General features: G+C 46.9%; 1 protein-coding gene across 2 annotated transcripts; it reads right to left on the reverse strand.

Annotated features, from left to right (window-relative positions):
- Nucleotides 1-23,932: 23,932 nt before the first annotated feature.
- On the reverse strand, nt 23,933-25,318 carry LOC119305741 (tricin synthase 2-like). Of its 2 annotated transcripts, none has more exons than XM_037582181.1 (5): nt 25,166-25,318; nt 24,958-25,038; nt 24,702-24,846; nt 24,473-24,607; nt 23,933-24,373 (listed from the first exon to the last, which is right to left on the reverse strand). In XM_037582181.1, the coding sequence occupies exons 1-5, from the start codon at nt 25,237-25,239 to the stop codon at nt 24,080-24,082; spliced, it is 729 nt and encodes a 242-aa protein (XP_037438078.1). In that variant the 5' UTR covers nt 25,240-25,318; the 3' UTR covers nt 23,933-24,079. The 2 variants fall into 2 exon arrangements, with proteins under 2 accessions (XP_037438078.1, XP_037438077.1); XM_037582180.1 differs by having other exon boundaries at nt 24,958-25,084; nt 25,165-25,318.
- Between the last annotated feature and the right edge of the window lie 461 nt (nt 25,319-25,779).

Below are 25,779 nucleotides of genomic sequence, written 5' to 3' on the forward strand. Positions count from 1 at the left end.
CCTTAGGGTATCTTATGAAGACGCATTTTTCTGACTTGGGTTCGAGCTTTTCAGGTTGAAGTTTCTTGACATAAGCATCGCATCCCCAAACTTTTAGAAACGACAGCTTAGGTTTCTTCCCAAACCATAATTCATACGGTGTCGTCTCAATGGATTTAGACAGAGCCCTATTTAAAGTGAATGTAGCTGTCTCTAGAGCGTATCCCCAAAATGATAGCGGTAAATCGGTAAGAGACATCATAGATCGCACCATATCCAATAGAGTGCGATTACGACGTCCGGACACACCGTTACGCTGAGGTGTTCCAGGCGGCGTGAGTTGTGAAACGATTCCACATTTTCTTAAGTGTGTACCAAATTCGTGACTTAAATATTCTCCTCCACGATCTGATCGTAAGAATTTTATCTTTCGTTCACATTGATTCTCTACCTCATTCTAAAATTCCTTGAACTTTTCAAAGGTCTCAGACTTGTGTTTCATCAAGTAGACATACCCATATCTACTCAAGTCATCAGTGAGAGTGAGAACATAATGATATCCTCCGCGAGCCTCAACGCTCATTGGACCGCACACATCGGTATGTATGGTTTCCAATAAGTTGGTTGCTCGCTCCATTGTTCCGGAGAACGGAGTCTTGGTCATTTTGCCCATGAGGCATGGTTCGCATGTGTCAAATGATTCATAATCGAGAGACTCTAAAAGTCCATCAGCATGGAGCTTCTTCATGCGCTTGACACCAATGTGACCAAGGCGGAAGTGCCACAAGTATGTGGGACTATCGTTATCAACTTTACATCTTTTGGTATTCACACTATGAATATGTGTAACATTACGTTCGAGATTCATTAAGAATAAACCATTGACCATCGGGGCATGACCATAAAACATATCTCTCATATAAATAGAACAACCATTATTCTCGGATTTAAATGAGTAGCCATCTCGCATTAAACGAGATCCAGATACAATGTTCATGCTCAAACTTGGCACTAAATAACAATTATTGAGGTTTAAAACTAATCCCGTAGGTAAATGTAGAGGTAGCGTGCCGACGGCGATCACATCGACCTTGGAACCATTCCCGACGCGCATCGTCACCTCGTCCTTCGCCAGTCTCCGCTTATTCCGCAGCTCCTGCTGTGAGTTACAAATATGAGCAACGGCACTGGTATCAAATACCCAGGAGTTACTACGAGTACTGGTAAGGTACACATCAATTATATGTATATCAAATATACCTTTAGTGTTGCCGGCCTTCTTGTCCGCTAAGTATTTGAGGCAGTTCCGCTTCCAGTGACCCTTCCATTTGCAATAAAAGCACTCAGTCTCAGGCTTGGGTCCATTCCTTGACTTCTTCCCGGCAACTGGCTTACCGGGCGCGGCAACATCTTTGCCGTCCTTCTTGAAGTTCTTCTTCCCCTTACCCTTCTTGAACTTGGTGGTTTTATTGACCATCAACACTTGATGTTCTTTCTTGATTTCTACCTCTGCTGACTTCAGCATTGAAAATACTTCAGGAATAGTTTTCACCATCCCCTGCATATTGTAGTTCATCACAAAGCTCTTGTAGCTCGATGGGAGCGACTGAAGGATTCTGTCAATGACCGCCTTGTCCGGGAGGTTAATGTCCAGCTGGGACAGGCGGTTGTGCAACCCAGACATTTTGAGTATGTGCTCACTGACAGAACTATTTTCCTCCATCTTACAACTATAGAACTTGTCGGAGACTTCATATCTCTCGACCCGGGCATGAGCTTGGAAAACCATTTTCAGCTCCTCGAACATCTCATATGCTCCGTGTTGCTCAAAACGATTTTGGAGCCCCGGTTCTAAGTTGTAAAGCATGCCGCACTGAACGAGGGAGTAATCATCAGCACGTGACTGCCAAGCGTTCATAACGTCTTGGTTCTCTGGGATGGGTGCTTCACCTAGCGGTCCTTCTAGGACATATGCTTTCTTGGCAGCTATGAGGATGATCCTCAGGTTCCAGACCCAGTCCGTATAGTTTTTTCCATCATCTTTCGGCTTGGTTTTCTCTAGGAACGCGTTGAAGTTCATGTTGACATGAGCGTTGGCCATTTGATCTACAAGACATATTTTGCAAAGATTTTAGACTAAGTTCATGATAATTAAGTTCATCTAATCAAATTATTTAATGAACTCCCACTCAGATTAGACATCCCTCTAGTCATCTAAGTGTTACATGATCCGAGTCGACTCGGCCGTGTCCGATCATCACGTAAGACGGACTAGTCATCATCGGTGAACATCTCCATGTTGATCGTATCTTCCACACGACTCATGTTTGACCTTTCGGTCTCTGTGTTCCGAGGCCATGTCTGTACATGCTAGGCTCGTCAAGTTAACCTAAGTGTTTTTGCATGTGTAAAACTGTCTTACACCCGTTGTATGTGAACGTAAGAATCTATCACACCCGATCATCACGTGGTGCTTCGAAACAACGAACTTTAGCAACAGCGCACAGTTAGGGAGAACACTTTCTTGAAATTTCTATAAGGGATCATCTTATTTACTACCGTCGTTCTAAGTAAACAAGATGCATAAACATAATAAACATCACATGCAATTGTATAGTAGTGACATGATATGGCCAATATCATATAGCTCCTTTGATCTCCATCTTCGGGGCTCCATGATCATCTTCGTCACCGGCATGAAACCATGATCTCCATCATCATGATCTCCATCATCGTGTCTCCATGAAGTTGCTCGCCAACTATTACTTCTACTACTATGGCTAACGGTTTAGCAATAAAGTAAAGTAATTACATGACGTTAAATCATTGACACATAGGTCATACAATAATTAAGACAATTCCTATGGCTCCTGCCGGTTGTCATACTCATCGACATGCAAGTCGTGATTCCTATTACAAGAACATGATATCATACATCACAATATATCATTCATCATTCATCACAACTTTTGGCCATATCACATCACAAAGCAATTGCTGCAAAAACAAGTTAGACGTCCTCTAATTGTTGTTGCATCTTTTACGTGGCTGCAATAGGGTTCTAGCAAGAACGTTTTCTTACCTACGAAAAAGCCACAACGTGATTTGTCAACTTCTATTTACCCTTCGTAAGGACCCTTTTCATTGAATCCACTCCAACTGAAGTGGGAGAGACAGACACCCGCTAGCCACCTTATGCAACTAGTGCATGTCAGTCGGTGGAACCTGTCTCACGTGTACGTGTAAGGTCGGTCCGGGCCGCTTCATCCCACAATACCGTTGAAGCAAAATAAGACTAGTAGCGGCAAGAAAGTTGACAACATCTATGCCCACAACAAATTGTGTTCTACTCCTGCAATAGAGAACTACGCATAGACCTAGCTCATGATGCCACTGATGGCGAACGTTGCAGAAAATAAAAAATTTCCTACGGTTTCACCAAGATCCATCTATGAGTTCATCTAGCAACGAGTGATGGTAGTGCATCTACATACCTTTGTAGATCGCGGGCAGAAGCGTTCAAGAGAACGGGGTTGAGGGAGTCGTACTCGTCGTGATCCAAATCACCGGTGACCAAGTGCCGAACGGACAGCACCTCCGCGTTCAACACACGTACGGAGCGGATGACGTCTCCTCCTTCTTGATCCAGCAAGGGGGAAGGAGAGGTTGATGAAGATCCAGCAGCACGATGGCGTGGTGGTGGATGCAGCAGGGTTCCAGCAGAGCTTCGCCGAGCTTCTGCGAGAGGGAGAGGTGTAGCAGGGGAGAGGGAGGCGCCAAGACTTCAGGGTGTGGCTGCCCTTCCTCCCCCCCCCCTTTTATATAGGCCCCTTGGGGGGGCGCCGGCCCTAGAAGATGGCATCTCCAAGGGGGCAGCGGCCAAGGGGGGTGGAGTGCCCCCAAGGCAAGTGGAGGCGCCCCCCCCCCCACCCTAGGGTTTCCAACCCTAGGCGCAGGGGGGCCAAGGGAGGACGCACCAGCCCACCAGGGGCTGGTCCCTTCCCCACTTCAGCCCACGGGGCCCTCCAGGATAGGTGTCCCCACCCGGTGGACCCCCGGGACCCTTCCGGTGGTCCCGGTACAATACCCGTGACCCCCGACACTCTCCCGATGGCCGAAACTGCACTTCATATTTATAATTCTTTACCTCCGGACTATTTCAGAACTCCTCGTGACGTCCAGGATCTCATCCGGGACTCCGAACAACTTTCGGTTTGCTGCATACTCATATTCATACAACACCCTAGCGTCACCGAACCTTAAGTGTGTAAACCCTACGGGTTCAGGAGACATGTAGACATGACCGAGACGGTTCTCCGGTCAATAACCAACAGCGGGATCTGGATACCCATGTTGGCTCCCACATGCTCCTCGATGATCTCATCGGATGAACCACGATGTCGAGGATTTAAGCAACCCCGTATACAATTCCCTTTGTCAATCGGTACGTTACTTGCCCGAGATTCGATCGTCGGTATCCCAATACCTTGTTCAATCTCGTTACCGGCAAGTCACTTTACTCGTACCGTAATGCATGATCCCGTGACCAGACACTTGGTCACCTTGAGCTCATTATGATGATGCATTGCCGAGTGGGCCCAGAGATACCTCTCCGTCATACGGAGTGACAAATCCCAGTCTCGATTTGTGTCAATCCAACAGACACTTTCGGAGATACCTGTAGTGCACCTTTATAGTCACCCAGTTATGTTGTGACGTTTGGTACACCCAAAGCACTCCTACGGTATCCGGGAGTTACACGATCTCATGGTCTAAGGAAAAGATACTTGACATTGGAAAAGCTCTAGCAAAACAAACTACACGATCTTGTGCTATGCTTAGGATTGGGTCTTGTCCATCGCATCATTCTCCTAATGATGTGATCCCGTTATCAATGACATCTAATGTCCATAGTCAGGAAACCATGACTATCTGTTGATCAACGAGCTAGTCAACTAGAGGCTCACTAGGGACATATTATGGTCTATGTATTCACACGTGTATTACGATTTCCGGATAATACAATTATAGCATGAATAAAAGACAATTATCATGAACAAGGAAATATAATAATAATCCTTTTATTATTGCCTCTAGGGCATATTTCCAACAAGAGCCTCCACGCTTGCTTGCTAGTGTTGCTCTCTTTGCACTGTATCGTCCTCTCCTGATCTAAACACGAGAGCGGAGGCCACACACTCTCTCTCTCTCTCTCTGCTCACCACTGGTCATAGATCCAAACGGATCCTCTCCTCCAGGGAAAGTGAGAAGGTGCAACGTTCTCTAACCCACTACCGGCACATCCCGATTAGCGTGCCTTGCCGTTCTCTCTCAAGCACCGCTGGCGAGGGAGGGCCTCCGACCCCTTCTTCCTCGTTGCCGTAGTGTGGGCAGATCCAGCCTCCCGCCACCCACTTAGCAACATCCCGGCGACCCTTAGGTATAACTTCCTTCGAAACCGGCCTTGCTCTACTTCCCGAGCTCCTAACGTCGCTGCATTTGTATCTTTTACTATTTCTCAGGCCCCCTCATAGATAGGATCGATCTGCTGTTCGAAAACCACCTAAATTTTTACGGTTAAGAGGTAAAACTAGTTCATGCACTCGAATCTAGTACTACTTGGTTCAAACAAGGAAGAAAGGGGGTGGGGTGGGGGGATTTGTTACTTGAATCTAGGACTTGGTCGAAAGAGGAAATAATGGGGGCAAAAAGTAGCAGAGACTGGTTATCTAACTGGTCTCTAGGTCTAATAGGGAAATAAAGGGAAATGTAGTACAAACTCAATTTAAACCCGATCTATTGGTTGAAAAAGGAAAGAAAGTGGGGACTGGGGGACAAGTTAACAGAGTAAGTCCAGCACTAGATTTGCTACCCTCACACAGTATAAGGTGGGTATACCGAACAAAAATGGGACCAACCCAGATATCATGTTCTGATGTTTGTTGCCCCAAGCCGCTCTTATGTAATGCCACTGGTAAAATTTAGTAGTCGCACTATTAAAAGTAAGGACACGTTAAACCAATGTTGTTTTCAATGTAATGCCTCCAGTAATATGAATCAATGGCACTTTTTTCATGTCCTGCTAAATTTCCCATTGAGATAAGTTGCTTTTTTTGTTAGAAATGCAACTATCCTGGTCCGCCTACTCTCCCGTGCCCAAATACCGACTCTGTAGCAGCTGTTAATGTAATGTTGCTGGTAAAATGAAGCAATGCCACCATTAAAGTAATGTCGTATTTAACAGTTGTCATAGTTAATCATAATGCCCACACTAATATCTAGCAATGCTGCTGCTTTAGAAATTGCTACTGTCCTTGTAGGATTGCCATTCAGAAAAGGAACATGCTTCTTTTCATTTGATGCATGTGTCATCACTTGTTCGTCATCCTCCTTTCCACCTTTTTTGTGCAAACAGAGATATACATTTCAGGCTCGATCTTAGTTGAACTGCACAAATGATATCCAAATTATAGTTGAACATTCCAGGAGCTTCACAACCAAACTTGATGTTGCTCAATTTTATTATAATTAGAAGAAGAAGCTCTGTGGGTTTCGTTTTCTGATGGAAATGGAACCGGGACTGGAGCCCTTTTCTTAAAAGAAGAAGAAGAAGAAGAATAAGCTAGCTCATGGGACATTGCTTCATTTTAGGTGAACTGCACCAAAAGGTCCCATGAATTGAAGCATCCATGTTGGTGATTGGTGTCATCCCTTCTATGATGGCATTGACTGCAGATATGGTTCCCATCACAAGGTATGTTCCTTTTTGGTCTGACCATTTGCCAAAGATCCTGCATGTTAATCCTGCTCTTGTGCTACTGTTTTGGCACGGCCATGATAAAGCAGTAATGTTATTATTTTGCACCTTAATCTAGTGGCACTATTAATTTGAGGCAATGTTTTGGCACAGCTAGTGCCACTATTTTTTATATATCGAAAGAGGGGGTTCCCTCCGACTTCATTAAAGAAATCCAACCATAGAGAACCATTATCCGACAACATCTCAGTGTAAACGGGAAGTTATGCAACTACTACTAGAACGGACTGAGTACTAGCAGGAGACAAGTTCGCCACATAAGCTAGGTAGGTAGGGGGACACAGCACCAGCTCGACCAAGTTTGGATAACAACCCAAATGCTACCACAGAAACATCAGGGGAAAGATAGGGACTGAAAGAGCCAGCTTCAGCATCCCAGTCTAAGCACCCCCGGCCTTCATCCTTGCGACGCACGGTACACCTCGTTTGCCACCTGCTCGACCCTAGTGTCACTGATAAAATGAAGTAACAATACAGTTAAAATAGAGCGAGTGTCCTCTCTATCATTTCATTTCCAATGTAGATAAAGAAAGTGCATCTCTTTGTTAATGTATGTTTCATCAACTAGTCCCATTGTTAATGTTTATGCGTTTCTGCAAACTGGGGTGCTTAATTTTAGTTGATCTGCACAAAAATAGAGATTTGAATGTCTCAAGGCCCCTCCTTGTACTACCATTGTATACTGATGTTCATCACTGGCAGAAGGTGTATCTGGGAGACTTGGGACGATTTCCAGTATGAGGCATGCCGTATGAGGCGTCGCAGGGCCCATCTCACCCTCGCAGCATGGCATACTATGATACTATCACAATATTTTCTTCTATTTCTTGTGTGTGTTTTATCAACTAGTGCCACTATAATGTAATCATGCCTTTTCATTATCTGTGCAAACAGGGTTATTCAGCTGCACTTTAGTGGAACGGCACAAATGTACGTATGGAACCGGCATATATGCAGAGTGTGAGGTGTGCCAAGTAAAAATTACCGACACCAACCATGCTCCATGCATGCATTGGCATCCACCACCACCACCAGTGGCATGTGTGGCGCTCTCTGTGGACAGATCTTTCTCGGCAGCAAATCCTCTAACCAAATACGAGTAGCTTATATTGGTAGTTTTCTAGGGAGTACTCTTTTCTGAAAGAAGCACCAATCTATTTTTTCTTTATTTGTACACAGTGTCACAACTTTGACCCAAAGGTCCAGAGCTATTTTAGGGTGATTGGCCTAGTACTCGGAGACTGATTGTAAGCATGATTTTCATTAGTTGTCACACTGATTGTAAGCATGAGCAGGTGGAAGATTAGGTTAGTGCAAAGCTTACCTTAAACCCTACTGCCGTCGTTGAAACGAGGCGAGCGTCGAGGGAACCATGGAGAACGGCGGGGAAGCAACATCGCGCCATCCGGCCTCCTCTTGCGGTGGGAGAATGAATACTCCTGTGGCTCCGGCTGGCTCTGCACCCTCATGAACGGCACACCGTACTCGATTGATTCGTTATCCTCTGGGTGCTTGACCTTCGACTTTTACACCCACCACCTCCGCCTGACTGTCGCCTCGGGCAAATATGTCTGCTCCATCACCCAGAGGAGATACTCGATGAACTCGGAGAACTGCGGTGTGACTGCCGCTGAGGAGTACATGTACATTGCCGCATTCATCGCTACCGTCTCACTCTTTCGCATACATTGCCACATGGCCCTCACCGTCCTCAAAATCTCCCATCCATTGTCAAACCAAGTAAGGATCTCCTTCAACCTGGCTAACTTTGCCTGGTCGCCGCCAGCAATCTGCCTGATTCGTTGTTGCATCCTCTCCATAGATGTCCTTCTGAGTGGTCCAATGCTAGCTTTGAGAGATGGGAGGATAGACGGTGGTATTGCAATAGAGAAGAGGGAGAGGCGAGATGGTGGTTTTGGAATGGAGATGATGGAGAGAAGAGGAGGTGGTTTTGCAATGGAGAAGAGGGAGAGGCAAGATGGTGGTTTTGGAATGGAGATGATGGAGAGGAGAGGAGGTGGTTTTGCAATAGAGAAGAGGGAGAGGAGCATGCGGCAGCGATTTAGGATTGGACGAGAGGGCTGGCATGCTGTGACTGGATCAAAATCAAAATCAGTTTACCCTTCAATTAAGAAAGCGACCCCACATTAACTAGTCTCCCTTTTATTCTAGGTCATAATTGACCATGATTTTTGCAAATAAAATATATGTTATACGTTGCAAAATAATATAATTTGAAAGTACATTCAGATACAAACCAAACGATACAATTTTTTGTGACATGCATTCACATTTTGCTTGTCAAATACAGCACGTGGTCAAACTTTGATCCAAAATACGCAAAACAAAAAGATACTTTCAAGACCAGCACCGCTCTTCCGCTCGTCTCCTCTTAAACCACCGTCGCTCCTCTCCTATTCCAATCTAAATCTAGCGCCGCTCCTCTCCTCTTGCATTTCAAAATCACCACCCCTCCTCTCCTGTTCCAATCCAAAACCAGCATCGCTCCTCTCCCATTCTAATCCAAAACTAGCGCTGCTCCTCTCCTCTTCCATTCAAAAACCACCTCCGGCGAGTGAAGGTGTTGTGGAGAAGTAGAACGATGGAGGAGTACAAGCAATACGTGAGGATCGCAGATGGCGACCCTATGAAGCTAGCTAGGATGTTGGAGATACAGTCTTGGTTTGACAACAAGGACCAACTAGCGGCGACGGTGACATCCATGGCCAAATATATGCAATAGAGAGAAAAGGCGGCGATACTCCCGGAGGGAGTCGCGCGGGAGTACATAGAGCTGCTCTTCTGGGCCATGGAGCAAACAGATTCATCAAATCCGATCGTGAGGGAGCGGTGGTGGGAGTATCGATCCCAGATGGAGCATCCACCAGAGATTGAAGGATCGAGCATCTACAGGGTGCCGTTTGTGAGGGTGTCATGCCAGAGCAAGCGGGTGGAGTCTTCGTCGATCGGACCCAACTGCAAGAGGAGAAAAGCAGTTGGCCCGACGACGCTTCCCCGCCATTCTCTCCCTCGCCGTTCACATCGTCTCACGGGGCGACTGTCTGCCGCCGAGGAATAGGAGGGGACTGCCCCCAGCCTAATAGTCGGGCAGGTTGTGAATTGTCAGGAGGAGCTTAGGGTTGTCAGTATTTGCAGGTTGTGAATTGTGTTTTGTGTTGTGTATTTTGAGAGTACTTTCAGATATGAATGTATTTTGAATTTCAGACTTGCAGTATTGAGCATATGAAGTATTTTATGAATTCTAGAGATCTATTTTTCGCACTTAAAAAATGTAGTTTCATAGGAGTATAAAAGTGCAGACAATGTGATTCTCAGAGAAGAAACTACAAGTTTCAGTTTCAGATAAGAAACTGCAAGTTCAGTTTCAGATAAGAAACTGCAACTTTCAGAGGCAGAGCATTTATATTAACACGGCCTTTTCAAATAGGGTTAACATCATGTTGGAAGTTTTATTAATGGTTGAAAATGGAACTACCAGCCAGTTAACATCGTGCTGATCAACATTCATGCATAGCACATCTTCATATGATGCACAGTAAAAAAGATATGCTATTTTCAAAATGCCCACACAATGTCGAGTGTGCGAAAAATAGAGAAAACGAGGGACAAAGTTTTGGCAAGTGTTAGACGTGGTGTGCGTAGATGACAATGGGGACCCACATGTCAATAAAGGCAGAGGCAAAAAATTTGGAGATATTTTCCCTGCACAGGTGGAATCGAACTCGGGCGGAACAACTCTCGGATAGTGTCACTTGGCCACTAGGCTAGTTCAGTAGTTTCGTTACTAATAAGGCACTTCCTCAGGTGGTCAGATCTCCCCCTGCACCTTTGTGTGCTCGCTGTGACGCCGCTGTCTGCCGTTGTGAACATGCTGAACAAACAAGAGGAATCTGGAGAGGATTGTACGTGGAGAGGCGGACGGTCGGGACCCATCAGGTATATGGCCGTACGCAAGCAATTGCCTCATCGAAAAAAAACTTCCTCCTAATGCTATACTGACGTTGGGGCCCACGGGTTTGTCAACATAGTTACATTTTTTTAGGTGCTTCAACGTAGTTACTATAGGAGATAAATTCACAACGAAGTCGGGCAGCTGGCAGGTATCATTTATTATCACTGGGGCAGCAAGTATCAGCTGGGTCTTGGGCTGTCCCGTCTAGACTTTCTTTTCTAACATGCACAGCCCACGACATGCTGTTTGTATTTTCTTGAGAGCCGTCATGTATCAACCGGCCTATGGACCTCCCATCCGAGGTTTTATTTTTCCTGAAACATCGGCAGCCCAATTTATGTATTTTTTGGAAGAAAACACAGAGATCTGTTCTATTTTTCTATATAAGAATAGGAATGCCTGGTCCAACTTATGTTTCCCTTCTAACTATATTATATATATTTAAATTATTTTATATGTTATTATATATTATTGTTATTGTCATCATATATTTAACACATACTTACATATGTAAGAAAACAATATCCCACATCTTATTAACTTATAAACATAATTTCTTAACAATAAAATCCTGGATTTTTTGGCAACGAAAATCTTAGTGATTGTGTACAAAAGCTTGGTAAGATTTAAGGACCAATGTAATAACAAATCACTTATTATTTAAATATATTTATAACAAAATGCTCAACCCCTGTTTATTTTTTGATAACATTGCTGGTTCAACCCAACATTATAATTAGAATCAGCCAACACAATCGTGTATTTCGAGAAAGTGCAAATGGCCTGTAATTTTTTAGGAAAAAAATTGGGCCACATGGAAGCTACATTATTTGTTCGCCCAGCCCAGCTAATGGACTGTAATTCAAAAAAAAGATCAAATTGACTGTAGATTCCACCCCACAAAAACAATACTGTAAATTCTGAAAAAATGGGTTGAATACGTGCCACATTTTTGGAGGCTGAAATGTGGGCCAATAGGTCGAAGCCAACGCAAGTCGTTGTCAACTTAGTCAACTAATGATTCTGACATCATTAGCCGTTGGATTTACATCCAACGACCGACATCCATCTTCAATCTCTCGTCTTCTTCCTCCAGCGCCACCGGGACCACCTACTCCCACCTCCTGCTGCTAGCAGTTTTTCTTAGCATGCTTCGCTGTGAAGCGCTACTCCACAGTTGGCTAGGCCATCCCTCCACCCCTCCACACCTCCTGTTCTTCTCCACCGACTAATGAACCACACCGCACCAGAACCAGTTAACCCTCGTACACCTCTCCGTCTGCGACTCTACTCCCGTGTCTTCCCATCTCCGGCTCATTGCTGTCCGAGGCCTCACCGTCGTCCACCACCTTGGATGCGCTCGGCACGGAGTGGTCAACGTGGTCAACGAACAACACCATCAGAAGTAGACTGTGCGTGGAGAGGCTGACAGCTGGGTCCACGGCCACACGCAAGGAAATGCCTCCTTATTACGCGCAAAATAATGATTCCTCCACCTGACAACTGGGACCCACCGGAAGGGCCTCTGTATTTCATGAAAAAAATGTTCCCCCCGCTGATAGGTCGGACCCACTAGCTATATCTTCGCATGCAAGGAAGCGCCTCCTTATTACGCACAAAAAAACAAATACCCCCCTGCTAGTTGGGACCCACCATAGTGGGAGGCTGACTTGTGGGCCAACTAAGTTGACGAGGACGGAGGACTTTTTCAACTTAGTCAATATGAACAATTCTAGCTCCAGTGACCATATGATGTCCATCCAACGGTCATAGTGCTTCTTCAACCTCTGGTCTTCTTGCTCCAGCCGCCCAAAGCAGTGCCGGTCGTGCCGCATGCTCCTGCCGCTAGTGGCCGGCTGTGATGCCGCGGAGGCCTCACCGCCCCCTACTACTCCCACCACTGGCCAGGCCATCCCTCTACTCACTCACACCCCCTGTTATTCTGCGGCGACGACATTCTCACACTGCAGCCGAACCAGTGAACCCTCATACTCCTCTACGCGTGGGCATCCACTGCCGCGTCTTCCTCGGCTCCGCGTCCCCTTCCTAGGCCTCGCCGTCGTCCACCGCCCCGGTGCTCTCGGCGCGGCATGGTCAATGTGGTCAAGGAACGACTTCCATTGGAAGAGTACTGTACGTTGATAGGCTGACAGTTGGGTCCACGACAGCCGCAAGGAATTGGCTCCTTATTATGCGCAAAATAATTATTCCTCCACCTGATAGCAGGGTCCGATGAGGATACAGACCTAGGGTAGGGTCATAGGCCTGACCTATACGCCCTACCTAAGGTCACTACCCTAGAAGCAAAGAAGCTCAAGAGACAACAGGGAGTACCCAGTAAAGGCGTCAAATGCAATCCAATCGACCAATGAACCACTCGGGTACCCCTCCTTCCCGAAGTCACATGACCAGTCAACCACTCGACCATACAAGAAACCACTCGACCTACTGAAGATTAGAAGTCACTCAGAACAGCAACGGGCGAGCATTCACTTTGTAGTCTTTAAGGTCATTAAAGGCACTTAAGGCTGGCGATACCAGTAATGCCTCAATCTTTATGTACATTGAACCCTCTATAACGGGGGATGGATGGGGTCCTGGCAAACTCTATATAATCCACCCCCCTCCTCTGGCACAAGGGTTCGCACCCCCTGTAACACACACACGCTCATATAATCCAGTCGACCACCTCCGGGCACCGAGACGTAGGGCTTTTACCTCCTCCGAGAGGGGACTGAACTTGTAAACACTTGCGTACAACCTTGCCATAGCTAGGACCTTGCCTCTCCATACGTACCCCCTATACTTACTGTCAGACTTAGTACCACGACAGAGACCCACCAGACGGACCACTGTATTTCGTGAAAACAATGTTTCCCCCCTGACTGCTGGGACCCACCAGCTACATCTTCGCATGCAAGGAAGTGTGTCCATATTACGGGCAAAAAAATGATTCGCCCCCCTGACTGCTGGGACCCACTAGCTACATCTTCGCACGCAAGGAAGTGCCTGATAGTCGGGACCCACCTGATCGAAGTGTATGTAGCGTTGTAATTCTGGTCACGAACGTGTACGTACATACTGGTCGATGTAGACGCGCACATGTCATAGTAGAGGCACGCACGTAGCATGTACACGTGCGTACAACGCCCAGGGTGCAAGAAAGTAAATACGACCATGTACATACATACGGGCGGGGTCTCGAATGCCTACTCGCGCATACGTACGGGCAGGGCTCGTGTACATGGCTGGGTCGGAACGAAGAAACTGCGTCGTTGTCGTGTTCATCGGGAGGCAACGGAATGCGTCGTGTTCATCGAGAGGCAACGGAACACGTAGGAGCCAACCGGCTTGGACAGAACAGCCGATGGAAATGAGGCCTGGCATACCGTAGAACGGAGGAAATGGCCTTATGTTTGATCGACCACGGTCAAAGTGGGATCCTGTTCATCAAGAGGGGTTTGGCGCACCGCAAAACGGAGGAAACAGACTTCTGTTGGACCTTATACGGTCGAAACGGGGTCCAGTTGCTCGGGAGGGGTGTGGCGTACCGCAAAACGGAGGAAACAGACTTGTGTTGGAGCGCTACAGATGAAACGGGGGTCCTGTTCATTGTGAGGGGTGTGGCGTACCGCAAAACGGGACTCCACGGGATAATGTTCATCTCCACCGTCGACCTCCTCCAGCCTCCACGGGCTACTGTTCATCCACCATCGACCTCCTCCAGCCTCCACCTGCGACTGTTCATCCACGGGCTCCTGTTCATCTAGCCTCCATCGCGCGCTACTCCACCGGCTACTGTTCAACCAGCCCTCTCCACGGGGTCCTGTTCAACCACCCCTCCACGAGCTACTATTCATCCAGCCCTCCACCGGCTACTGTTCAACCAGCCCTCCATGGGGTCGTCCTATTCATCCAGCCCTCCACGGGGTCCTGTTCATCCAGCCCCAACAGGCTCGATCGATCAAGGTCCTGTTCATCCAGCGGCAACACCACGGGGAACTATTCATCCAAACCCCCTAGCAACGCTCACCGTTCATCCACCCCCCCAGCAACGCGAAGGAATTGGGTTCAATAACGCGTAGCCTGTAGTGCAACCGCTCAGGTTCAGTTAGGCGACGCTCGCTCGGGTTCAATTAGAGCCCAACGCCTCGCACCCACGCGCGTACGGTACAAGAGAAACGTGCATCGCTCGTCCCCCAACCACCCACCATAACCGGGAACTCCTCGATATTTTCCTCGCCCTCGCTTCTACCATGGTTTTTTCCATCATGGACGGCCCAAAGAATGTCATGCAGCTGCTTCTCCGGCCCGCCCAGGACGAAAAGCCCATTTTCTGTCATGATTTTTTGTCATAAAAGTAGGAGCCCACCACATCTATGATGATACCGGGTTTTGTCACAATTATCGTCATAGAAGTGTCATAAGTATGACAGAAAAAAATTCGTTGGGCCCAAATGTCACGGATATGTCTTTTTTTGTAGTGTTATCACAATTTTTGGACACGATTTGATCATGAAACAAATAGCATTGGAGATTTAAATGACCACGTTCATTGCAAAGTTCACAAGGATGGCGAAAAATGTTAAATCTTTCAGCATAATCATCTAGCCTCTCTTGCAACTTTTTCGTTTCTAAATATTTATGCTTCTTACAAAATTGATCTTCCCTTTTTGGTGTGCGTGTGCACTCCCAATTTACTCCGCAAAAATTGACATTCTTATAGGAGACATCATTATTAGGGCTAGTGCAATCATCATTAGCATTTTGGATATTCAAAGAATTCATACTAACAACATTGCAATCATGCTCATCATTCAAATAGTTTCTGCCAAACATTTTATTGACTTCTTCTTCTAAAAACTGAGCACAATTTTCCGATCCATCATTTTCAAGAAAGATATTATAAAGATGATCTATAATATGATGCAACCTCAATTCCATTTTTTTGTAGTTTTGTTTTATAAACCAAACTAATGATAAAACAAGAAACTAAAATATTCGATTGCAAGATCTAAAGATATACCTTCAAGCACTCACCTCCCTGGCAACGGCGCCAGAAAAGAGCTTGATGTCTACTACGCAACTTTATTCTTGTAGACACGTGTTGGGCCTCCAAGCGCAGAGTTCTGTAGGACAGTAGAAATTTTCCCTCAAGTGGATGACCTAAGGTTTATCAATCCGTGAGAGGCGTAGGATGAAGATAGTCTCTCTCAAGCAACCCTGCAATCAAATACAAGAAATATCGTGTGTCCTCAACACACCCAATACAATAGAAAATTGTATAGGTGCACTAGTTCGGCGAAGAGATGGTGATAAAAGTGTAGTACGGATAGTAGATATGAGTTTTCGTAGTGCGAACAATAAAAAACACCAAGGTAGTAAATGATAAAACGGAGCACAGACAGTATTGCAATAATGGAAAATGAGGCCTAGGGTGCATACTTTCACTAGTGCAATCTCTCAACAATGCTAACATAGTTGGATCATATGATTATCCCTCAAAGTGCAATAAAGAATCACTCCCGAGTTCCTATTAGCGCGAGAACAAAAGATAGAAATTGTTTGTAGGGTACGAAACCACCTCAAAGCTATTCTTTCCGATCAATCTATCCTAGAGTTTGTACTAAAATAACAGCAAGCTATTCTTTACGATCAATCTAATCAAGAGTTCGTACTAAAATAACACCATATGATCATATCAACCAACTCTAATGTCACCTAGACACCCCAATGTCACCGTGAGTACCCGTGAGTTAATTATACGATATGTATCAAACAATTTCAGATTCATAATACTCAATCCACACAAAGAACTACGAGGAGACCCCAAAGTTTCTATCGGAGAAAAGATAATAAAAACATGTATCAACCCCTACGCATAGATTACCCCAAAGTCACCTCAGGAATCCGCAAGTTGAGTGCCATAACATATATCAAGTGAATCAAAATAATACTCCATTGTCACCACGGGTATTCATATGCAAGACATATATCATGTGTTCTCAGATCTGAACATTCAATCCGACAAGACAAAACTTCAAAGGGTAAAGACTCAATTCATCACACAAGATAGAGGGGAGAAACATCATATTATCCATCTATGTTAACAAAGCCCATGATACATCAATATCGTGACATCTCAAGATCACGTGCGAGAGAGATTAAACACATAGCTACTGGTACAAACCATCAACCCCGAGGGTGGACTACTCCCTCCTCATCGTGGTGGCCGCCAGGATGATGAAGATGGCCACCGGTGATGATCTCCCCCTCCGACAGGGTGCCGGAACAGGCTCCCAATTGGTTGTCGGTGGCTACAGAGGCTTGCGGCGGCGGAACTTCCGATCTAGGTTCTCCCCCAGGGTTTTCGGAATATTTGGGAATTTATATGGTGAAGAAGGGGTATGGGAGGCCGCTGAGGTGGGCACAACCCACCAGGGCGCGCCTGGGGACCCAGGCGCGCCCTGGTTGGTTGTGCCCCCCTCGGGTCACCCCCCAGGTGTTGCTCTGGCCCAACGGTTATCTTCTAGTCCATAAAAAATCCACCAAAAAATCCGCGGTGTTTCAAGAACTTCCATTTCTGCACAAAAAACAACACCACGGTAGTTCTGCTGAAAACAAAGTCAGTCAGTTCCATACAAATCATACCAAAACCATATAAAACTGTTGTAAACATGGCATGAATACTTCATAAATTATAGATACGTTGGAGACGTATCAAATAACCATTCTTACCTACGCAAAAACCAGAACGGTGATTCATCAAGTTTGCTACTTTAACCTTCTTCAAGGACTAGTCGTAGTCAAACTCGATTCAACTAAAGTAGGAGAAACAGACACCCGCCAGCCACCTTTATGCAAAACTAGTTGCATGTGTGTCGGTGGAACCGGTCTCATGTACGTGGACATGTAAGGTTGGTCCGGACCACTTCATCCCACAATACCACGAAATCAAAATAAGGCATTGGTGGTAAGAAGTATGACTATCACCGCCCACAACTCTTTGTATTCTACTCATGCATATCATCTACGCATAGACCTGGCTTGGATGCCATTGTTCAGAAACGTTGCATGGAAAACAAAAAAATCTACGCACACGCAAGATCTATCCATGGAGATGCATAGCAACGAGGGGGACAGTGTGTCTAGGTACCCTCGTAGACCGTAAACGGAAGCATTTGACAATGCGGTTGATGTAGTCAAACTTTCTTCATGATCCAACCGATCAAGTACCTAACGTACGGAACCTCCGCGTTTAGCACACGTTCAACTCAGTGACATCCACGCCTTCTTGACAGCAAGACGGCGAGGTGGTGGATGAGTTCCTGCAGCACGACGACGTGGTGACGGTGATGGTGAAGTTATCTTCGCAGGACTTCGCCTAAGCACTATGAAAATATGACCGGGGATGTAAATGGTGGAGGGGGCGTCGCACACGGCTAAGACAATGTTGTGTGTTGTGCTAGGTGCCCCCTCCAACATATATATAGGTGGGGGTGGAGGGAGCAGCTAGGAGGAGTAGGCCAAATCCTACTTGGGATCTTCCCCCAAGTGGTTGAAGGAAATATGCCAGCAATAATAAAGTTATTATTTATTTCCTTATATCATGATAAATGTTTATTATTCATGCTATAATTGTATTAACCGGAAACATAGTACATGTGTGAATACATAGACAAAACATAGTGTCCCTAGTATGCCTCTACTTGACTAGCTCGTTAATCAAAGATGGTTGTGTTTCCTAACCATAGACATGTGTTGTCATTTGATGAATGGGATCACATCATTAGGAGAATGATGTGATGGACATGACCCATCCGTTAGCTTAGCATTATGATCGTTACAGTTTCATTACTACTGCTTTCTTCATGACTTATACATGTTCCTCAGACTATGAGATTATGCAACTCCCGAATACGGGAGGAACACCTTGTGTGCTATCAAACGTCACAACATAACTGGGTGATTATAAAGATGCACTACAGGTGTCTCTGAAGGTGTTTGCTGTGTTGGCATAGATCGAGATTAGGATTTGTCACTCCGTGTTTCGGAGAGGTATCTCTGGGCCCTCTCAGTAATGCTCATCACTATAAGCCTTGCAAGCAATGTGATTAATGAGTTAGTTGCGAGATGAAGTATTACGGAACGAGTAAAGAGACTTGCCGGTAATGAGATTGAAGTAGGTATGATGATACCGATGATTGAATCTCGGGCAAGTAACATACCGATGAAAAAGGGAACAACGTATGTTGTTAAGCGGTTTGACCGATAAAGATCTTCGTAGAATATGTAGGAGCCAATATGAGCATCCAGGTTCCACTATTGGTTATTAACCGGAGATGTGTCTTGGTCATGTCTACATAGTTCTCGAACCCGTAGGGTCCGCATGCTTAACATTCGATGATGATTTGTATTATGAGTTATGTGTTTTGATGACGGAAGTTTGTCCGGAGTCCCGGATGAGATCACGAACGTGACGAGGAGTCTCGAAATGGTCGAGACGTAAAGATCGATATATTGGAAGGCTATATTCAGACATCGGAAAGGTTCCGAGTGATTCGGGTATTTTTTCGGAGTACCGGAGAGTTACGGGAATTCGCCGGGGGAAGTAGTGGGCCTTAATGGGCCATACGGAAAAGGAGAGAAGGGCACCAAGGGGTGGCCATGCACCCCCCCCCCCCATGGGCTGGTCCGAATTGGACTAGGAGGGGGGGCGCCCCCCTCCTTCCTTCTCCCCTCTTCCTCCTTCCCTTCCTTCTCCTAGTTGGAATAGGAAAGGGGGGGGGCGAATCCTACTTGGACCGGGAGTCCAAGTAGGACTCCCCCCTTTGGCGCGCCCCCTCTAGGCCGGCCTCCTCTTCCTTCCTCCTTTATATACGTGGGCAGGGGGCACCCCAAAGGCACTCCAAGATTTGTCTTAGCCGTGCGCGGTGCCCCCCTCCATAGTTACACACCTCGGTCATATCGTCGTAGTGCTTAGGCGAAGCCCTGCACCGGTAACTTCATCATCACCGTCGCCACGCCGTCGTGCTGATGAAACTCTCCTTCGGCGTGAACTGGATCAAGAGTACGAGGGACGTCATTGAGCTGAACGTGTGCTGAACGCGAAGGTGCCGTACGTTCGGTACTTGATCGGTTGGATCGTGAAGAAGTTCAACTACATCAACCGCGTTATTGAAACGCTTCCGCTTTTAGTCTACGAGGGTACGTGGACACACTCTCCCCTCTCGTTTCTATGCATCACCTATATAGATCTTGCATGATCGTAGGAAATTTTTGAAATTACTGCGTTCCCCAACAGTGGCGCCCCCTTCCTTATTTGGTGTGCGGGAGGAGGGAAGGAGGAGGTCCCCCCCTCTTTCCTTTCTCTCCTGAGGAGGGAAAGGCATGAGGGGCCACCCCTCCCCTTTCCTTCCCCTAGGGTCGGTAAGGGGCGCACCAGCCCCCTTGTGGGATGTCCTGTTCCCCCCTTTGGCCCATAAGGCCCATACACTTGCCGGGGGGGTGCCCGAAACCCCTTCCGGTGACCCGATGAGTACCCGGTTCACTCTGAAACACTTCTAGTGTCCGAATACTATCATCCTATGTATCAATCTTCACCTCTCGACCATTTCAAGACTCCTCGTCATGTTTGTGATCGCATCCGGGACTCCGAACAACATTCGGTCACCAAATCATATAACTCATATAACACTATATCATCAACGAACGTTAAGCGTGCGGACCCTACGGGTTCGAGAACTATATAGACATGACCGAGACACCTCTCCGGTCAATAACCAATAGCGGAGCCTGGATTCCCATATTGGCTCCTACATATTCTATGAAGATCTTTATCGATCGAACCATAATGACGACATATGTAATTCCCTTTGTTCGTCAGTATGTTACTTGCCCGAGATTCGATCGTCGGTATCTCTATACCTAGTTCAATCTCATTACCGGCAAGTCTCTTTACTCATTCTGTAATACATCATCTCATAACTAACTCATTAGTCATTTACTTGCAAGGCTTCTTATGATGTGTATTACTGAGAGGGCCCAGAGATACCTTTCCGATATTCGGAGTGACAAATCCTAATCTCGATCTATGCCAACTCAATAAACACCTTCGGAGATACCTGTAGAGCATCTTTATTATCACCCAGTTACGTTGTGATGTTTGATAGCACACAAGGTATTCCTACGATATTTGGGAGTTGCATAATCTCATAGTCGAAGGAATATGTATTTCACATGAAGAAAGCAATAGCAATAAACTGAACGATCATTATGCTAAGCTAACGGATTGTTCTTGTCCATCACATCATTGTTCTAATGATGTGATCCCGTTATCAAATGACAACACATGTCTATGGTTAGGAAAGCTTAACCATCTTTGATCAACGAGCTAGTCTAGTAGAGGCTTACTAGGGACACGGTATTTGTTTATGTATTCATACATGTATTTAAGTTTCCGATCAATACAATTCTAGCATGAATAATAAATCTTCATCATGAATAAGTAAATATAAAACAATAACTTTATTATTGCCGCTAGGGCATATTTCCTTCAGGAGGTTGGCAAAAGAACCAAATAGCCAGGTGGCTTTGATCCTCAAGGCTAAGTATCACCATGACACGTCCATTTGGAGAGCCAAAGCAAACAAGCCAAAATCAGCTTTCTGGGCTGCAATTCTAAAGGTAAAACCTCTCTTAATTTTAGCCATTACTTGTCAGATTATAGATGGTAATAGTTATGTGTGGAGTTCTCCTTGGTTTTCGAGATGGAAAGCAATTTAGGATCATCTTATTATACAAGAGCACCCTTTTGTCTATCCTGCCATTGTTAAAGATCTTTGCTTGCCAAATGAAAAGCTTGGAAGGCTGATCTAATTAACAGTTTGTTCATTCATGAGATAGCTAATAATATTCTTCAGTCTCCTATAGTTGCTACTGATGGGCAAGATGCTTTGATTTGAAAACTAACACCTGTAGACATCTTCTCCACAAAAAGTGCATATATATATATAAGCATTGCTTCAACAACCTTAACCTGCCAGCTAGACAACGACCGAAAAAATGGTTCATCCACAAACCATTGCTCTTCTAAACCAAGTTTGGCAAGACAAACTGATGGCACCAAGAGTACAAACATTTGCTTGGAGGCTTCTTAGGAAAGCGCTTCCTAGAGGTAAGAGAGCAAGTAAATTCTCTAAATACATTAATGAAAACTGCTCCAGGTGTGGCAATATAGAGGATAAAATGCGCATGCTTTTTCTTTGCCCTTTCTCTAAAGCAGCCTGGTTTTGCTCACCATGGTTTATTAGAATTGAAATCCTTGCTGCAAGTAATCATTCTTTTCCTGACATGATCCAGACCTTGCTTGACTAAGACCATCCATAGATTAACCTTTCTAACTTATATACTTTTCTATGGTGCCTTTGGAAATCTCGAAACGATGCTCTCTTTGCTAGGAAATATTGTAGGCCTTCTCAGGTATATGCAGCGGCGAACGCAATCATACAAGCAACTAAATTGGTAGAGACCCTTGCTGAAGATCAGGGTTGGCATTGCTTACAGGACCAACTGATGCGGTCGAAGATACAAAATCTGGATTCTTTTATAGGCAACACAATCTTCTGTGATGCTGCATGGGAATTACAACTAGCCCACACTTCTAAGCAAGCAGGAATTAGAGTCTTCATCCTGGTTCAAAATAATGATCGCATCCAACAACTTCACGTTGCGGCAATGTCCCCTCCGGCTTCATCTCCTTTTCAAGCTAAGACTTATAGTCTCATGCTTGCAACCAGGATAGCAGACATACTCAATATTTAAGATCCACACTTCTACACGGATTGCTCAGTACTAGCTTTGGCAGCAAAATGACGGACATTATCTCTGCTCCAGGGCCTTGGGAGAACAGGCCACTTCTTGCTCAGATATAAGATAGCTCTTCTTTCCAGCATTGAAAATTGCTCATATTACCAGGGGAAAAAACATCAAGGCTCATCATCTTGCACGCCTAGCTATGAAAGTACAGAACAGAGCTACACTGTTTCGTTGTTCAATCAGGGAAACTCTCTCTGTATCCAGCGTGCTTCCTTTCACGCTTGTGTCAGTAAAATGCTCTTAAGTTAATTAAATCTTTTTGTTCAAAAAAACATATATGCCTCTGTTCTGAATAGACAATTTTTCCTTGAAATTTTCTTCCCACTGAGAATAAAGCTTATGCTGCCATCATATTTTCCCGACGCCGTTGCAAGCTCACCACATGTATGAACTGCTCCCGTCACGCACGTACTAACGACACTAAGGTTTGGCCAGCTCACTTTTCATCAAAAACAAACCATTAGTCCAAATCACAGCCGCCACGCCATAATGCATCAGCACCCGCCAACGAGCCTACCTTATAGCGCCGCCGCGCACCCGCCAGCGAGTCAGCCTTGCACCCGCCGCCGCCCCGTGCCCTCGTCAGCGAGGCTGCCTTGCAGCGCCCCTGCCTCCAGCCGCCGAGCATTCCTGCCTCCACTGGGGAGCACCAGGACCGCAGAGGCGGCCAGCTTGTGATGGGGGACGAGGGGGCAAGGGAACGGCTGTGGTTGCCAGGCCTTGGCCAGCAGGGAGAGGCGATGGGAGTTTGGCCGCCTGTGCGGACTACCGAGCGGGACGACGGCCATTGAGCGTCGACGGAGGCGGAAGGGTGGAAGGCGGCGAGGAGCACCTCGCGACGGGATGGGCGTGCGACTCCTCGTCCGAGCTGGAACCAGGACCTCGCCGTTGCCGACTCCGTGTGGAGCTCCTCCACAACCTGGCTGGTCTGCATCATCCATCACAGTAGCGGCCATGGGTGAGCAGAGGTGTCGACAACGAGCTCTCCGGCGAGCTCGTGAGTTGTTCGACGGAATGCCAGATAAGGAATGGAGAGAGACGGGAGATGCTGACAAGTGGGCCTATATCAACTTAACGGTCTATGCAAACATTGTTGACTTTTCTTGCCACGTCATCACTTACACGCGGGCTCCAGGCATCAGGTTTTCACTGAAACCACTCTAATTGGTCGACCAATGTTTTCTGAAAACAGTCAGCACAATTGCTACGGGTTTTTAAGAAAAAGAAAACCAAAGGTAGTGGTTTTTTAAATTAGGATCCCTAATTATGGTGTTTTTTTTGCAGTTTATTCCACCCCAACCCATTATCCACAGCTCATGTTCAGCACTATTGCAACATCCGACGTGCTTATTCTTATTGAGACGAATCCAGTACGTGCCGATCGACACCAACCGAGCACCAACATCAACATCGACCATACACGTGCCGATCGATCACGCGACGCGGCGGCACAGCATGATCCCGTCGGAGATGGCGAGCTGGCACACCTGGACGCGGCGGTCGCCGGTAAGCGCCGCGTTAAACCCCCTGGCGATCCCCGCGAGCTCCCGGTCGCGCTCCGACAGCGCCTCGTCGTCCGGCGAGGCCACGGAGCCGCCCCACAGCGTGTTGTCGTAGGCGATGAGGCCCCCGACCCTGACCAGCCGCAGCAGCCGCTCGTGGTAGTGGTGGAAGTTGGCCTTATCCGCGTCCACGAACGCGAAGTCGAACTTGCCCAGGTTGTCATCCTGCAATGGCCACGTCATGAACTCACGGTCATCTAGCAGCTGCAACACAGGTGCGCGAGCACGGACGGAGGCAGAGGGATGCGCGGCGCACGTACGTACCTCGGCGACCAGCTGATCCAGCACCGGCAGCGCGAGCCCGACGCGGAAGTCGATCTTGTGCGCCATCCCGGCCTTCTCCACCACCGGCGCCCCTATCTCGTCGTAGCTCTGGCGGCTGACGTCAATGGCCACGACCTGTCATCAACCACATAGTAACACAGGTCAAAGACAATGGTCTGGCCGTGCGCGCCGACACCAGGAGGAAGCCAGCGAACGGCGGAGCTCTAACCTTGCCGTCGTCGGGGAGGGCGAGCGCGGTGGCGAGCAGCGAGTACCCGGTGAACACGCCGACCTCGATGGCGTTCCTGGCGCCGAGCATCTCGATCAGAAGACTAAACAACTGCACCTGGTCCGGCGACGCCGCCATGCGAGCCCTGCACGTAGCGGGTCCCACGCCCGTACGGGCAAAAAGTCAAACACCATTCGAGCAAGGGCGGCAGAAAAAACGCACCGCCGGAATCCCAGGAATCGGACCGGATCCTTACATGGGATGGGCGGCGGTGGCGACGCGCAGCTCCCGGAGGCAGTCGGGCTCGCGCGGGAACACCGTGGACTCCAGTATATACGGCGGCAGCAGAGAAGACGTCGGGGAAATTGGAGGTCATGTGACGGCTGTGAGGAAATGGATCGAAGGAGTTTGGGGCGCGTGGTGACTTGATCTGGTTGGAATCAAGAGGGAGGGTTTGATTTACCTGGTAGAGCTGCTCGCTTTTGAGGAGGGTCTTGCTGTGGAGGCTGCTTCCGGCGGCGGGGGCGGGGGCGGCCATTCTCTGACGGTTGGTTTTGCCGGCCGGCCGGCAGCGTTCCTGAAAATAGGCTTCTTGCTTCTTCGCAGAGAGTCTTGGACTTGTCAGTTGTCCCAGGGCCAGGAGGCAAGCGATGCCGTCACGGGTCCTCCGTAAACAGGCAGGTGATAAAGCCGCCGCCCGCCGGCACAACGTACAGTACCAAATCTTCCAATCTTCCTTGCTGGTAGATGTTTTATTTTTCGGAATTGCTATACTGCACATCTACTCCCTCATTTTTAAATATAAGTATTTTTAGAGACTTTAATATAAATTACATACGAAGTAAAATGAGTGAATCTACACTCTAAACTATCTAAACTATGTTTATATACATTCGTATGTAGTTTACATTGAAATTTCTAAAAGGACTTATCTATAGAAACAGAGGGAGTCGATGTGAAACACTCACCTCACATCTAAATGCGGAATCATAGATTTTGTCTGTCTTTAAGATTCGCGCAAGTTGTTCGGCTCGTTCGAGCGCTCGCCCGTGTCGTGTTGTCACGCGCGCCGGACCGT

The sequence above is a fragment of the Triticum dicoccoides genome, chromosome 5B, assembly GCF_002162155.2.
Source record: "Triticum dicoccoides isolate Atlit2015 ecotype Zavitan chromosome 5B, WEW_v2.0, whole genome shotgun sequence".
Classification (NCBI taxonomy): domain Eukaryota; kingdom Viridiplantae; phylum Streptophyta; class Magnoliopsida; order Poales; family Poaceae; genus Triticum; species Triticum dicoccoides.

Coding starts and splice junctions, on each gene's coding strand:
- LOC119305741 (XM_037582181.1), bottom strand. CDS start 25,239: ATGGCCGCCCCCGCCCCCGCCGCCGGAAGCAGCCTCCACAGCAAGACC. Junction 24,608..24,701: donor CCCTCCCCGACGACGGCAAG/GTTAGAGCTCCG, acceptor GGTTGATGACAG/GTCGTGGCCATTGACGTCAG. Junction 24,374..24,472: donor TGGATCAGCTGGTCGCCGAG/GTACGTACGTGC, acceptor TGGCCATTGCAG/GATGACAACCTGGGCAAGTT.